This window comes from Armigeres subalbatus, chromosome 3, assembly GCF_024139115.2.
Source record: "Armigeres subalbatus isolate Guangzhou_Male chromosome 3, GZ_Asu_2, whole genome shotgun sequence".
Lineage (NCBI taxonomy): Eukaryota > Metazoa > Arthropoda > Insecta > Diptera > Culicidae > Armigeres > Armigeres subalbatus.
Window position 1 is genome coordinate 45859891 of NC_085141.1, and position 13908 is coordinate 45873798.

The following is a 13908-nucleotide window of genomic DNA, read 5'->3' on the forward strand; positions in this document are numbered from 1 at the left end:
AATGCTATGGAAAGTAAAATTAAATGATTTTTTACAATTCTATGAAAAATGAGCACGAGAGTGCCCATTATATTTTGGGGGGTCCATAATAGGGAAGAAGAACGTCCCGAAACGGAACATAAAAATCAAATGAAGTGTCGACTATAGGGAAGCAAATTCCTATTATGGAGTCTACTATAGAGCGAATTCAGTCAGACTTTAAAATGTCAATTTCAACGAATAACGCCGTGTATTTGAGTATTTTACAGTCGCTCTCAAAATTGAGCGTACAGCATGGATTAGATGAATATATTCGAAAATTCCAAAGGAAATTTAATTGTTGGCTCGGTTGTTTTTAATGCATTTCAATATTCATCCCTTCCTTCAATGTATGCGTACATAAAATGGTTGAATTTTTTTCCTTTAAAATTCATTTATTTGAAAATAATCTATAAAAACGCCTATTAGATGTGTAACCGTTCGGTTCCAATGAACAGCTTGTTGGCTCCACCATAAGTCCCCATTCAATTTCCCTCCCTGATTACGACCCTGAGAACCGACACAAAAACAATAAGACGTTTCTCACTCATTGTGCATGGTAATGACAACGAGTGAGAATTTCATTTCCACGTCACACCAAATTTACAGAAAACAAAAATCTAGTAGTTTGAGTTCGGGCAAAGGAGAACTCAGCCTTGTTGCTGTCAAACTCACGCATAGAGAGAGACGATACAACAGGGTGGGCATGCAAAGCATAATTTTTAAATTATTATGCAACAAAAAAAAAAGATTAATCATTTTGTATATAAAAGAAGGAGTCCCGGCAGAATCGTTCTCTTTTCTGTGTGATCCTCGAACGAAATTGTAGTGCGCGCGTGTATAGAGTTCATTTATTAGAGGTTATAAAGTTGTTAAAAAAACCTCGTGGCAAATATCTTAATGTCGAAGTGTTGTTTCTATTCTAAACTTTTAGGAATCATTTCAAATCTGCTATAAGTACTTAGTAAAAGAAAGTAGTTAGTAGAATTAACAAGATATGTTTGTGAGTTCAAAGTGTTAATGTGGTTAGTATTGTTAGACCCTTAAGTGTTAACCTAAAACTAATGTGAACCTAAATTATAGTATCCTATGCTAAAATAATTACCGCACAAACGAAGAACAAAAACATCCAATTAGCCAGAAATCTAAAGAAAAAGGTAATAGTGACATGATAGCTACAGTGACGTCGCAGGGTATTTATTGGTGGTGTCCAGGCCCGAACAAAGGGCCTTTTTCTTCTTGTTCTTCTCCGAGTATTTCGCAGCACTGATGACCGGCAAGGTCGCCGATAGGCCGCCAGGAGGATTGGGTACCCGGGTATCGAGTGAACGAAATGACGGGCGGCCATCTTGCAAAATTGCCGATCGGAGCCGATATTCGTTCCGCCACCACCTCAACTGTAGCGGACAGTTCCACGGCCGCTGGCATCCGTCTTCCGTCAAACCTACAGCATGCACGAGCAACGAATCCCAATATTCGTCGTGTCACCTACTCCGATACTCCGTCGTCTTCTCCGGTCTGCAATCCGGCAGCCAAATCCAGTCTGCCATCCGACATCCACTCGGTGCTGCAATCTTGCAGCCAATCTTCGGTTGTAATCCTGTGAGCAACGCTAGATGGTGATCCCACCGTCCACAAATCAGTACCCGAAACCAAAAAACGATTCCTGAAGCTACAACCACTAAGATCCGGATCTATCCCGTCGAACCAGCATGGGTATGTACCACTGTGTGACGTCACTAATAAATAGTTAAATTTTAACAGCTTCAGGTGTAGCCTATTTTTAGAAAGACCAGCCCTGAGTCATATGGTTATTTGCCGAATTTTCGTGTTTCGTCATACCTATAGATAGTAGAATCTATAGATGAGCGAAAGCATGGCTGAGTCGATTTTTTTGCCCGTGCACACGCGCATATGACGTCACAGCCCTTAACGTTTCCATTGAAATCGTGACGTCATGCTCGTTTGGAGACACGTTTGACAGTTCGTTTGGAGACAGAGGATTTATCTTCGCTCATCTATATATTCCACTATCTATAGTCATACCGGGTTCGTAACGGAACCGTCAAGCCTCGTCCTTCGGGGATCCTTGTTTTAAAACCGATTCTATGACTTCCAGTAATGCTATGCTTGCCTTCCCTAAGTACGGAAAACCTCCATCAGTCGAGTTCAATTTTAAGTCTACTCCTGCTCGAGATAGTTTATGTTGGTTTGAGTATGCATGTGGTACGAATGTCCATCAACGACCCTTAGATTCCCGTACCGGTGAGTCAGCTAGTTTCAGATGTGACAAAATTGAGCGTACAGCGAATTTTTTTCCATATAATTTCCTATTATAAACACGATTAATGTATTTTAAAATTGTTTTTTCATGATTATATTTATAATAATAAACATCCGCTACTTAAACATTCAATGTTTTGAAATTAAACCATGTTTTAATCAAAATGGCGAACAAGTAAGATGTATAAACAATGCTATTTAACAATTCAGTGGAGAGCCAGTGGAGATATATCAGCTTCCACACTGATATTCTTCCCTCCCCCTTCATACGGGAGCTTGGCAGAAGGAAGGTCGTGCGATATGTGCCATCACAAATATTGCCCTCCGCTCGCTTTCAAATCGACTTCTATAAAAACATTCTTCATGCCTGCCGTATCCTAACGGAACTATCAATTCTATACTTTCGCCTCTAATGCTATCATGAACATGTACGTCCAAGTTTGGAAGATGATATTAGCATTTCCATATCAATTCAATGCTGTTGGGCAAAATAGATGCTTTAAGATATGGATTTCACCGGAATCGTGTCTTATATATGATAGATAATTGAAATCGAGCGAGACATACGATTAATTTGGGAAAACTCAGTCGGTAAATGATGAAAGCAGATGTAAACATACAGAGAAAACGTCAAATGTTGGAAATGGCATATTTCAAATTTAGTAGGGACACGGCAGGTATTTTCGTCTGTTCGTCATAGTCTCGAAAACCAATAAAAAAGACGCTTTTTAGTAAAACTCATACGTACCAAATCGTAAGCTCAGGAGAAACGTTCTGCTATAGTGAAGTTCTAGCAAATTTACGTTGCTTTCGTTGGTTTTAGCCCCTATGACGATGGACGGAAATACCTGCCGTGTCCCTACTAAATTTCCCCGTGTCCCTACTTATAAACATCCGGAAGGCAAATTGTTTCAAATCAAATCATAAAATCAGTTCTCAGTAGAGAAGTGAAAAGGTCCATACGGAAATTGATATAGAGTGCGGCGCTTTGGTCATCAACTCAAGAGCAAATCCTGAATACCATTCGGCTTAAAGCTATATTGATCTCATAAAATTGAAATACGTTCAATCTCAGTGTATTTCTTGCGAGGTTTTTCAAGGCATGATTTAAATGTGGTTTTATTATATTTTGATTGAACGTGTAACGTGTAAATGCTCACAGTGACAATTCACTCACACAAACAAACATAGTACCACCTCGGCTCACCGATAGCGCTGCTAACAGTGTCGCTCGATTTCAGACTGTGTTGCCAGTCTTCTTGATAATGTGGTCTTCGGTATATTGTTAGGCGTTTCTCGAATATTTATTCCCTGGCTGGTTGACTCCCATCGTTCGCTGAACTGACGTAGTCATCTCCTCCGCTGCCTTGACTTTAACTGCCTGTACTCTCAGCGTCATTTAAATGTTCCTCGTAGTGCTGCTTTCGCCTTTCGATTGTCACACGTTCGTCAAGATGCTCCTATCCTTATCCCGGCACATTTCGGCACGCTGCACGAAGTCTTTGCGGGATGCGTTGAGCTTCTGATAGAAATTGCGTGTTTCTTGAGAACGGCACAGCTGTTCCATCTCCTCGCACTCCGCTTCTTCCAGGTGGCGTTTCTTCTCCTGAAAAAGGCGGGTCTGCTGACTCCGCTTCCGTTCTGCCGGGTACCTTGCTGTAGCGCGACAGCCCGGGCTGCATCCTCCTCCTCCAGAACCTGTCTGCACTCTTCGTCGAACCAATCGTTCCGTCGTCGACTTCGTCCCGCATACTCGACGTTGTTCTCCGCTGCGTCGTCAATGGCTGCCTTTACTGTATTCCAGCAGTCCTCAAGAGGGGCTCCATTGAGCTCACCCTCTTTCGGCAACGCTGCCTCGAGATGCTGCGCGTATGCAGTGGCGACATCAGGTAGCTTCAGTCGCTCTAGGTCATACAGCGGCGGTCGTCGGTGCCGAACATTGTTGATGGCGGATAGTTTTGGGCGCAGTTAAATATCATCACCAGATAGTGGCCAGAATCGATGATAGTGCTACGATACGGCCTGAAGCCGATAATGTCGGAGAAGTGCCGTCCATCAATCAGAACGTGGTCGATTTGTAATTCTGTCTGCAGTGGCGATCTCCAGGTGTACCTCCCCTTGACCAACCTGAGCGTTTAAATCTCCTTACTTTTGGTTATTATGCCAAGTAGACAAAAGGAACAACCCAACAAACATTGAAGACGAATAAAATGCTTATACAGCCAAAAATAGGATTCTTCAGTTAACAAACTAGCTTATTCAGCTTAAATTGTTTGTTGGGAATAACTGTGCATAATCTATTATTTAATCATTCAAAAGTTTCGTGAGAAATGAACTTCATGTTCGGCCAATTTTCTTAATCTCAGCTCTGGTATTGGATGCTTTTTCATCCCATGAAAGGTTGGTGCATTATTCACTGTCAATCATTTGTAAGTCGTAAGGTAGGCCATTATAATATGCTGCTTCTATGAAAATCGTCAGCCGTATTTTGGCAACTAATGTTCTAATATTGTTCAAAAAAGTTTTGGGTAATTGTGTCACTATACTAATGAAAATAGTGAATTTATTATTAATGATAAAACAGTGTGATAGTTGTCCATGCATCTAATGTGCAAAAATACGTAAATTCATTCCAAAAACTACTTTATTGGGCAAAAATACATTTTTTGCACTGCCTACTTAAGTGGTTGTCAACAAAGCGAGTCAAAGTGTCACGCAGGTTTATTACTTTTTCAAAAAAGCATTTATAAATATCGCTCTAGAAAACGATGTATTATTGTTAAATAATAGACTAATTTTCGCGATGAGCCAACGTTGCATCCAGGCCTAACATTACCTCCCGTTACCCTAAGCTAAATAAATAAAACTAAATATTCAATAGCCGGGTAAAGACTACTTCGTAGAAACCTACGATCACGCTGGCTCCACGTGCGAGAATTTGTCCCGTGGACCTCAATCGTTCGGGGAAACTGGAGGAACATCGCACATAGGAGTAAATAAGCCAATTCTTGGCCAAAACTATTTTTTGCGGTTATTTGGGCATGGTATTCCTAGGACGGAGTGATAATTGCCAATTATGTAGGAAAATGCATTTTTTTTGGATAAATCTATCCACCTAACAGTGTAAAACCAGGTAAAAATTTCAAAATACATATGTTTTCAAATAAAACCTCGCGTTTTATGTAAAACCTCTTGCTTTCGCTACGCGAACGATTCTAAAATGGCTATTTTCCACAAAGTAGCAAGAAGCCCGTAGCTAAAGCTCTATCCTTAAATGGATTTTCTAACATTTACAAAGGAAAAAAAACATCTAACTTATTTTAACTCATGCCCAAGATCCCAAAAGAAAAATGGTTGTATAAATTCGCATGCACAAAAGTAAACACTGTTTTTTGCTTGAACACTCTTTTCTCCTTAACTTAAACCTTAACCTTAAAAATTAGGGTCTGAAAAGGTGAAGCCTGTAGTTTAAAATTTAAATCACCTGTATTCTATATACCATGGCTTGAAACAACAACGATTACCACGTCCGAGTCGAAGCCCACAAGATATCATAGCTAGCCATGACGAAACTATCATAATAAGGCACTGTTCATAAATTATGATCACTTCAATGGAAACGGGTTCATCCTAAATCTAGGTAGTAACAGATTTCTCTACAATGAAGAGTTTATAGATAAGCAATTTCAATATAAGGTTTTCAAAAAGATATCAACGCAACTCATGAGAGACCCATTATTCCATTTGTGTCTTGACAAAATGCATGCTAAATAGCATGCTTTTTACTTTTTTTTTCTGGATTCGTTATATGTGGTAATTTATGAACAAATGTTAAAATTTTGTTTTAAAATTATGAAAAATAGCATTTTATTCAAATAGCTCAGAATCTAATTTGCGGACGTTTGCGGACGAGTTTTCACGTGGAATGTTTAGTCCATATCTTGAAGTTACACCCAAGTGATTTATCTTTGCCGGATCTTGCCGTATAGATTAACTTTTCCTCTGAAGAAAAACATAAAAAATAGAAAAAAATAGTGATTTTCAAGTGGTCATCACCTGAAACATAAAATTTATAATTTGACCATAAACATGAACAAAAGGGAGATATACAACTATAATCTACTCATTGTGTACTAATAATAGCTTGTTGATAACATTTATGGTGTGTAAAAATCAGATTTTCCAAATACTCCACAAATAAAGTAGATAAAATACAATTCAATACCTCATTTTTGAGCCCTAATTATATTTTTTTACAAAATTTTGAGTCATTTCTGAAAAAGCCATAGTATGCAGAATGTTTTTAAGTATCTAAAAAAAATATAAGAATGTATAAATGTTGAAAAAAAAATTTTGGGTTTTGTCCACGAATTTGTTCTAGTTACTCTTCTGTGCATCGCCCAATACTGAAAACTATAGAGCTCTAGACGCTCTAGAGGATCATCGCCTAATACTAATGACACACTGGTGGTATAAGTACCGTGGTACAAGAATCTTGAAATGAGTACCATACCATTTATTGTCTTTATCAAAGATAGTCTTGGAATAATTTTCATGTCCTCTTGTACCATGGTACAAGTACCACAGATGTGTCCTCAGTATAACATGACAGGTCACAGCAGCCATCGTACAATACACGGTATATAGAAAACAAGGTAGGCTAGTTACATAAATGACACTTCATGTGTATTTCATCGCCATATGTTGGAGTACAAAAGTAGCCATGCTAAAACCGTAGAGCATTGTTTCGGTCCAGCTTGTGCGAAGATAGTAGCCTTCCTCCGACGATGATGACATACTTCTCTGAATTCTTACGATTATCGGTCATGGATCACAGAAATTTGTTAGATTGTATGTTCAAGGGTTTCAATCAATTATTGCAAACGGCTATGATTTTTTATTAACGTTCAGAAATGGTTATGGATCTAGCGATTCAAAGCGAACTTCCAAGAAATCGTATGATTGTCAGAGAATCTTTTTGGGAGCTCGGGATTCCTTACGGACCGGATCTCAAGCGGGCTTTGAGATGCTTTTGGGTCCTCAGATTAAAAAAAAAACTCCTTAGAGGTTTGGAGAAAACTTTTTTTTTGTGGCTTCTGATAATCCGTTAAAACGTATTTTATTTGTCATAACTTTTAAAATTTGTAATTAATTGTATTTGGTGGTTTCAACAACTTTTATATACCTCTGGAAAACTTTTATACCGAGGATATTTTCCAACATTTAGTAATCTGGGTTCGATTATCTAGTAGTTTGTCAATAACTCATTCCAGAGGCTGAATTCCAAAATATTTAGTGGACTTCTAACGCAAACATTTTTCTAGAACTGATGGAACTAGTACTTTAATTCCATTATTAGTAAAATTCATACCATGATTTTTTTTTAGCAGAGTGAGAATTTAGCCTCTGGAATGAGTTATTGACAATCTACTAAACAGTCGAACTCAAATTACTAAATGATAGAAAACATCCTTGCTTTAGACATCTTGAGGGCTTTCGAGATTAAAAAGTGCCTAAAGTCCTAAAGAGGAATCAGTAGTATAATGCTTTGGGATCGCAGAAACCTTTGTGATTAATTTAAAGACTTTGATTAACTTTGAAATCATCTTTTGATAACACACAGATTCTTGCCAGCCAATAACCTCATACGTTTTTATACCATAATCATGGGTAGAACAATGCTTGGACTGTCCCACAAAAGAAGATTCATGCGTAGGCAATGTCCTACTTGTCCCACCTACTCCCGGCGCCACTGCAGGTGAGTCAAGAGGTAGGTCATATCAACCCTATCAACCGCATTCGGAAAGCAATGAATTTTTCTGTCGATGTGAAGTTTCCTGTTCCTTGCGTGTAGTTGATTCGGGAAGCCAGACCAATGAAAATAGATACTATGCCTATTCTCATTGAAGCTAGACTACAAATCTTCCTGGACATCGAGAAAACGCCTAGTGCAGGATAAAATGGATGTCAATATAATTAATCGCCCTGTTCGCAATGGGCTATTAGGAAAATCTTCGCATCTGGGCGTTAAGTCTGCGTTACAGGAAGGAGCAAAAGCCAGGCATCATAGATTCGTTGCGAAGGTGTTGTTACAAAAAGAGCTGTGAACATTTGTGTCTCCGAGACAAACTTGGTTCTTTGTTTACTAAGGCTGTGAACCATTCCACCGATTCGTTTAAGGCTCAAGATTCCATAACTCTGTTTTGAAAATTAATGACGTTATTGCTTGTTAGTATTGGTGAGGCAACTAATACGAAAATGAATGGGGTTCCAATTAATTGGTCTAGCGAAGCTAAATATTTAGGACTTCTGCTAGATCAAAAATTAACTTTTAACATTGAAGGCCTTCAAGCCAAATGTAACAAATATATTAAGCGTCTATATCCACTTATAAACAGAAAATCAAAACTTTGTCTTAAGAACAAACTTTTGATTTACAAACAAATTTTTAGACCTGCCATGTTGTATGCTGTGCCAATATGGACTAGTTGCTGCAATACCAGAAAGAAGGCGCTTCAGAGAATTCAAAATAAAATTTTGAAAATGATTCCTCCGTGGTATAGTACCAATGAACTTCATAGAAATTCTAATATTGAGACATTTCAACAAATGTCCAACAAAATAATTTCCAATTTTAGACAAAAATCGTTGCAATTTTTTTTTGCAACGATTAACTCCTTGTACCCTTAGTATAAAATAGGTTAAGTTTAGTTTAAGTTGAAAACTAGTACGTAATTCCTACATGGTTCAATTCAACCTGAGGAAAAATTCTAACTGCCAGAGGCATTTGAAATGTATCAATAATAACTAAAAATATGACATAGCAAATAAGGATGATAGTGTTAAGAACACGGAACACCTAGTCTAAGAGATGAATGCATGTATTAGATAATTAGCAAATAAAATTAGTTAAAAAAAAAAAGAAAACTAATACGAAAAAGTGACGAAAATTTGAGGTGGGTGGAAATGGGGTGGTAAAAGCTTGTCAGCTGCTACATAATGTTGCCAGATGCAACAAAATGTTTATTCTTGAGCATTTATGAAATATTTCTTATATGGAAACTTATTTTAAAATTAATTAAAATATTTTAAAAGCCTAGTGGCTTTCAACATACAGTGTTGGGGAAAGTACAGGAAAACACTTTGATTCTCCGAATATTTACATTTTATCCGGTAAAATTTCGTGCACTGAGTTTCCCAAATTAATGTAAGACGAAATTATGTCTTTTTTATTCTTCAATCGTAGACTGTTTGTTTGCTGCTACGTGAGTCTCGTGTCATCCATCCACATTTTCTTGTGCGCAGTGCAAATAGAACAGAATCGAGTTGAATTAGGCTGTGGCACACAGCCTTGAAAGAGTGCAAGCCACATATACTGATTTATTAGTTCAAATCTGTAACATTAGTAAGGAATAATGAAATGTATATTTGCCACCAAAACCGATTATACGTTGAGAAATTATTCTACGAAAACATTGATTGTGGGGGGAATAGAAAATAGTAAAAGTATGTGCTGTCGTCTGCTTGGTCGTGGCTGCTGCTGCGGCTGCCGCGGTTTTGTTTTTTTTTTTTGGATTTTTTGCATGGTAGGATGAATGGTACGGTAAAATTAAATGTCAACCATTCTCCACCCTGCCAACAAAGCTTGCATAATCTTTTCTTTTTTTTCTGGTTGATTTGATTAATTCGACAAACCGCAATAATTATTTGATTAAATAAATCTGGCAACGATGAAATGATGATTCTTTTCTTGTATATACATAAAGTTGGTTGCGTGTCGACTAGCATATTCGATGTTTTGTTTTGATATTTCTATGTTGCTTTGCCGTGATTTTGAGCGCACTATTTCACATAATGCGGTAGTGAATTTGGGTGTTCCGAAATTTGCAACATTCACAATACGGCCGTCAAATTTGTCTCTCACTTCAAATTTTTTGGAGCAGTTTTCGTTGGTTTTTCGAAATGAAGTGTAGAAATTGGTGTTCAACATCAAAGACAAAAGTGAAAGTTGGGTAGTGAATTATGTTTAGTTGTGATAAAATCAAGAAAACGGCGAGAAAAGAACAAGTGAAAAACTGAGTGCATGTTCAAAATAAGTGTATGGGTGTATTTCGATCGTTCGGAGGTGTGTACAATTAGTATACGAAAATTTGTCTAGGAAAAAAGCAGTTTTAAGCGCTTTCCAGTCAATTAATTAATAATTAATTAGCTTGGTGAGTGAAAAATTCATATGAAAATATCATGAATATACGTTGACAGAGGTAAGTTGGTGAATAACAGTGAAATATTGAATTTTAGCTAAAATTGCATTAGTATTAGTGCGTATGAGAACAAAATCATCTTCATCATCAAATTGATTACGGTTTATAGAGCCTTAACTTTTAGTTTAAATTTGACAGTTCGATGGTTATTTCGCCGTGGTTTAAAATAACCCTGCTAGGGAGCATGGTTAGATTTTACAGTTCAATAGTTAAACTTTGTTCGCGAGAAAATTGGCGCCAAATCCATTTCGTTCCGAATAACTATCAATCTGTCAAAACTCAAATGGGTCGGCTTCGAAGTAAAATTTTAACCACGATGGGAAAATAACCATCGAAGTGTCAAATTTTAACTAAAAGTTAAACGAATCGGTGGAATGGTTCACAGCCTAAGCGGATAGATAACTGTGATCAACATCATCACTATCTTTGCTCTGGCGATCGAATGATGGGAATTATTGGCAACGCATGATCACTAGTAATTTTCTTTCTCTCTCGAATCGACAAACATTCTAACCAGCAGCAACCTCAGTTTGATCGTTGATTGTTAACCCTCTCTTGGACATGGTCTGTAGAGCACCGTAAATTTTTGCACCTTACAATCTTCATCGAATTGTTTCTACAACAAATAGCAATATTTGGCACATGGTTCCACTAGACTGCAAATATAATCAATTTTGAGACCAAATAGTTAAACTATTTATTGATAACAATCCATTAACTATTGTTTTACAATCAAAAACTTTCTTTTTCGTTTTTCAATTATTTTAGCTATCCCAAATAACTTGTTCTAGCATTTTCATCAAAAATGATTCTTTCCTATTGAATTCTTTGAAAATACTCGTGGGCGGGAAAGGGTTAACTTTACAATTATTTAACCCTACAATATCATACTATTCTTTTGCTAAAGAAATAAGTTACCAGTTCGCTAACAACATATGTGTCGATTTCTGATACCAGCTAATCGAGAATTCCTTACGAGGTCTGCAGCAAGCCCCAGAATCGAGCGAAGCAAAGGTAAAAGTACGTGTCTCATTGTCATTGAAAAGAGTTTACAAATATTGTGATTAATGTCCTTGTCGGCTGATCAATTCCCGGAAAAAAGGCAGTTGATTTTGTTCGAACTAATTACGAACAAGTTACGTCAAACTATCCGACCCAGATCCAATGATTGCAAAATGTCGTACATTCCCCACTCACCCGAATCATCGTCGTGGTGCGTACTCCGCAGCGTTTGACAGAGCGTCTTCAGCTGTTTGTACACCGACTGTGCCTCCTTGTACAGCAGGATCGTCGCTTCGTCGTTGCTGCCACCGGTGCCGTCCACCATCATCGAATCATCCTCGCCGTTCATCTCCTGCAGCAGCGACGAGTGGTTCTGATCGCTGGTATGCGACCGCTGGCTATCGAACGACTCAAGCCGCTCGCTCAGCGTTCCATTTTCGCGCTCTAGCCGGTCCAGCGTCTGCACCGTCATTTGGTACTTGGTGTCCTGCTCCTTGGTGCTCCGCTCCAGGATGTGTATCCGCTCGGAGGCTTCGTTCAGCGCTACCGAGAGGTTTTCCTTCTCGCTCGCCGTCATGTGCAACCGGTTCTCCAGGTCGTTTTTCTTCTCCAGTATCATCCGCAGTTCGTGCTTCAGACTTTCGAGACTGCTCACGTGGTCCTGTATGCTGAGCGTTCGCCGGTTGCATTGTTCTTTGATTTCCTGCAGCTGGGTCGATAGCTGCAGTTCGGTGACGTTGGCTTTCTTCAGCTCGTTGGACAGGCGAGTGTTCTGGGCGGTGAGCTCTTCGATGAGTAGATTTTTCTCACGTTCCATTTGGCGCATGAGCTGTTCCTGCAGTTCGAGCTTCTGCCTGAACAGCTTGATGTCGGTTTGCAGTTCCAGGATGACGGCATCGTTTTCGCTCGAGGTGCTCTCCAGCTGTCGTTTCAGAATGTATTTCTCTTGTTCCAATTTCTGGAAATGAAAAAAAAATGGCAAGTTTTAAAACATGTTGTATAAAATTGAAATCAATCAAAGGTTTGTCTCCAAAGTTGGTTCAATGACTCTGGCCTCATTACACTTCATTACCTATATTTCATCTTTTGCCTACGCGCTCAGCAATTCGTATTTACGCCGGTCTACTTTGCCTAGTAACCAATTGAGGGGTGTGGTTGTGTGGTTCCATTTATTTCTTTAGTCTTTTTATTTATTTCATTAAGTAATAAATTGCATGGCGAATTGCTTCAGTCTCACATAAAAGGAGCGGTTTGATTGGTCAAACTGGTTTCTCATTAACGAAAAAACGTAGCGCAATTGATGAAAAATATCTTAAGGATTAAATAAATTGGGGCGACCCTCGTTTGGTAAGATATTATTAACATCAACTTTTACTAGTGCATAAACTATTTACATTTTTAACCCGTGGTTTATCTTTGAAAAAAAAAAACTTTTAGGAAAAGTCGGAAAGTAAATTGAATTTAGAACAAGAATATTTATTTGAGTCGTAACGAAATAAATTTATAATTCTTATTTAACATATCGCAGATACGATCAACGAGTGCACTAGAAAGTTGATGTGGATTCACGCCATACACTGATGGTATTAAATTGTTGTTATTACTCAGCGCTTTGCCCGGGCGGTGGTCATATGTATGACATCAGTTAACAGAGCATCTCGTCTATACACCGTCTATACACCCTCAACAGCCAATTTCGCCAAAAGTAGTACACCCACGCAGGAATCGATTATATCAAGTGAGTGGACGATTCGCGGTGACACAAAGTGCCTGCCATGGTGAGCGATGGTTGCGTGGCACGCCTAGACTAGAAAATAGGTATCCAACAAGACTATGATGTCGATGACGAGGCGAGGTTTGCGTGCGCCGTAATATTGGCAGGCATAAATAAATGGATGGATGGAAAAATTCAAATGACCTATCCTGTATGACGATCATCAGAAGCAGACTGATGCGAATAAGCTCATAACAATCAAATTGGGTGGGCATTGATAAAGAAATACAAGCTGAATAAATATTTGAACACATTGGACCGATCAATAAAGTCTTTGAAGACAAATTCTTTATAATGAAGCTTAGAGTTACGTAAATGTTGATAAGAATATGAATTGAAAAACGCTTAAACTTTAGTCGTAATTATCTCTAGTACGTAGGCGTTTTGCCTTTCTTGTATACTTAATATACGTAAAGGCTTTGGGATCACTTCAAAACCGAACTTTTGAAAGAAGTCTCTGACACCCATAGTGTTATATACCAACCAACTAGGCTCGACCATTGAAGTGATGTGTTTGTAAACCTCTTCATCTTTTCAAAAAGTATGAAAAATTTAACCGATCAGCCCAAA

At 38.3% G+C, this 13908-nt stretch overlaps 1 protein-coding gene across 6 annotated transcripts in view; it reads right to left on the reverse strand.

Moving 5' to 3' along the window:
* LOC134219124 (bicaudal D-related protein homolog) overlaps positions 1–13908 on the reverse strand; it is a 144815-nt gene that overhangs the window by 4418 nt on the left and 126489 nt on the right. For all 6 annotated transcript variants that reach the window (XM_062697817.1, XM_062697818.1, XM_062697820.1 and 3 more), the window contains exon 3: positions 11760–12522. In XM_062697817.1, the coding sequence (XP_062553801.1) occupies positions 11760–12522 (763 nt within the window). The remainder of the gene's footprint in view (positions 1–11759; positions 12523–13908) is intronic.